This window comes from Sphaeroforma arctica (assembly GCF_001186125.1).
Source record: "Sphaeroforma arctica JP610 unplaced genomic scaffold supercont1.856, whole genome shotgun sequence".
NCBI classification, from domain to species: domain Eukaryota; class Ichthyosporea; order Ichthyophonida; genus Sphaeroforma; species Sphaeroforma arctica.
In genome coordinates, this window is record NW_014039702.1 from 34,737 (window position 1) to 35,606 (window position 870).

At 41.3% G+C, this 870-nt stretch overlaps 1 protein-coding gene across 1 annotated transcript; it reads left to right on the plus strand.

The window, feature by feature from the left end:
- Positions 1–111: 111 nt before the first annotated feature.
- Positions 112–462, plus strand: SARC_08939 (hypothetical protein; the record flags this gene model as incomplete). Its single annotated transcript, XM_014297068.1, has 1 exon — positions 112–462. The coding sequence occupies one exon, from the start codon at positions 112–114 to the stop codon at positions 460–462; it is 351 nt and encodes a 116-aa protein (XP_014152543.1).
- Positions 463–870: the final 408 nt, after the last annotated feature.

Sequence of the window (870 nt, forward strand, 5' to 3'; positions counted from 1 at the left end):
TGCTCTCCGTCCAACAACAATGGCAAGTGCAAGGGTCTTAACAAGCATATTGACACCAGTCGGCACTGCAACTTGAGCGGCGATGACAAGTGTTCTACCTCCTATTGTTGCATGGATAAACACGATGATGACGATAACGACGATGACGAGGGGATGATGTGCTCTCCCGATAGCAACCAGGGCAAATGCGAGAGTCTTGGTAAGAAAATTGACAAGCACATGACTTGCTACAGATATGGGGATGAGAAGTGCTCCAGCTCTCACTGTTGCGAGGACCACCACGGGGATGGTGATGATAGTGATGATGATGATGATGACAAAGGCGACAAGATGAAGTGTTCTCACGAAACCAACCAAGGCAAGTGTAAAAGCCTAGGCAAGAATGTAGATAAGCACGAGACCTGCTACAGATATGGTGACAAAAAGTGTGCCAGCTCTCACTGTTGCAAGGATAAGAAGTAAGGTGATACCTACTTTGAAACAGAATCAAGAAGGGTAAATGCGGTTGAACACGAGTTCACTGAAACTTTTTAAGTTCAAAGTGAAGAAAAAAACATAAACGGTTACGACAGATAAACGAGCTCACACTGATGCCATTAGACGGAAAGACGTCGTTGTCAGTACAACTGATCGAGTGTTTAATATTATAGTCTACTAATAGAAAATAAAATGCACACATAAAATCACATACTATTCAAGGATATTTGTCAATATCTGCACATATCAAATTTAACTCGACAATATTTATATTGTCTCGACGGACAAATATTCCGATTAGTCGTATGCAAGTAGCTGATGCTTCACTTCGCTTACGTACTTCTAATTTATGTTAGATATCGCCACGTTCTGTTTTCATTGAAATTATGTTCC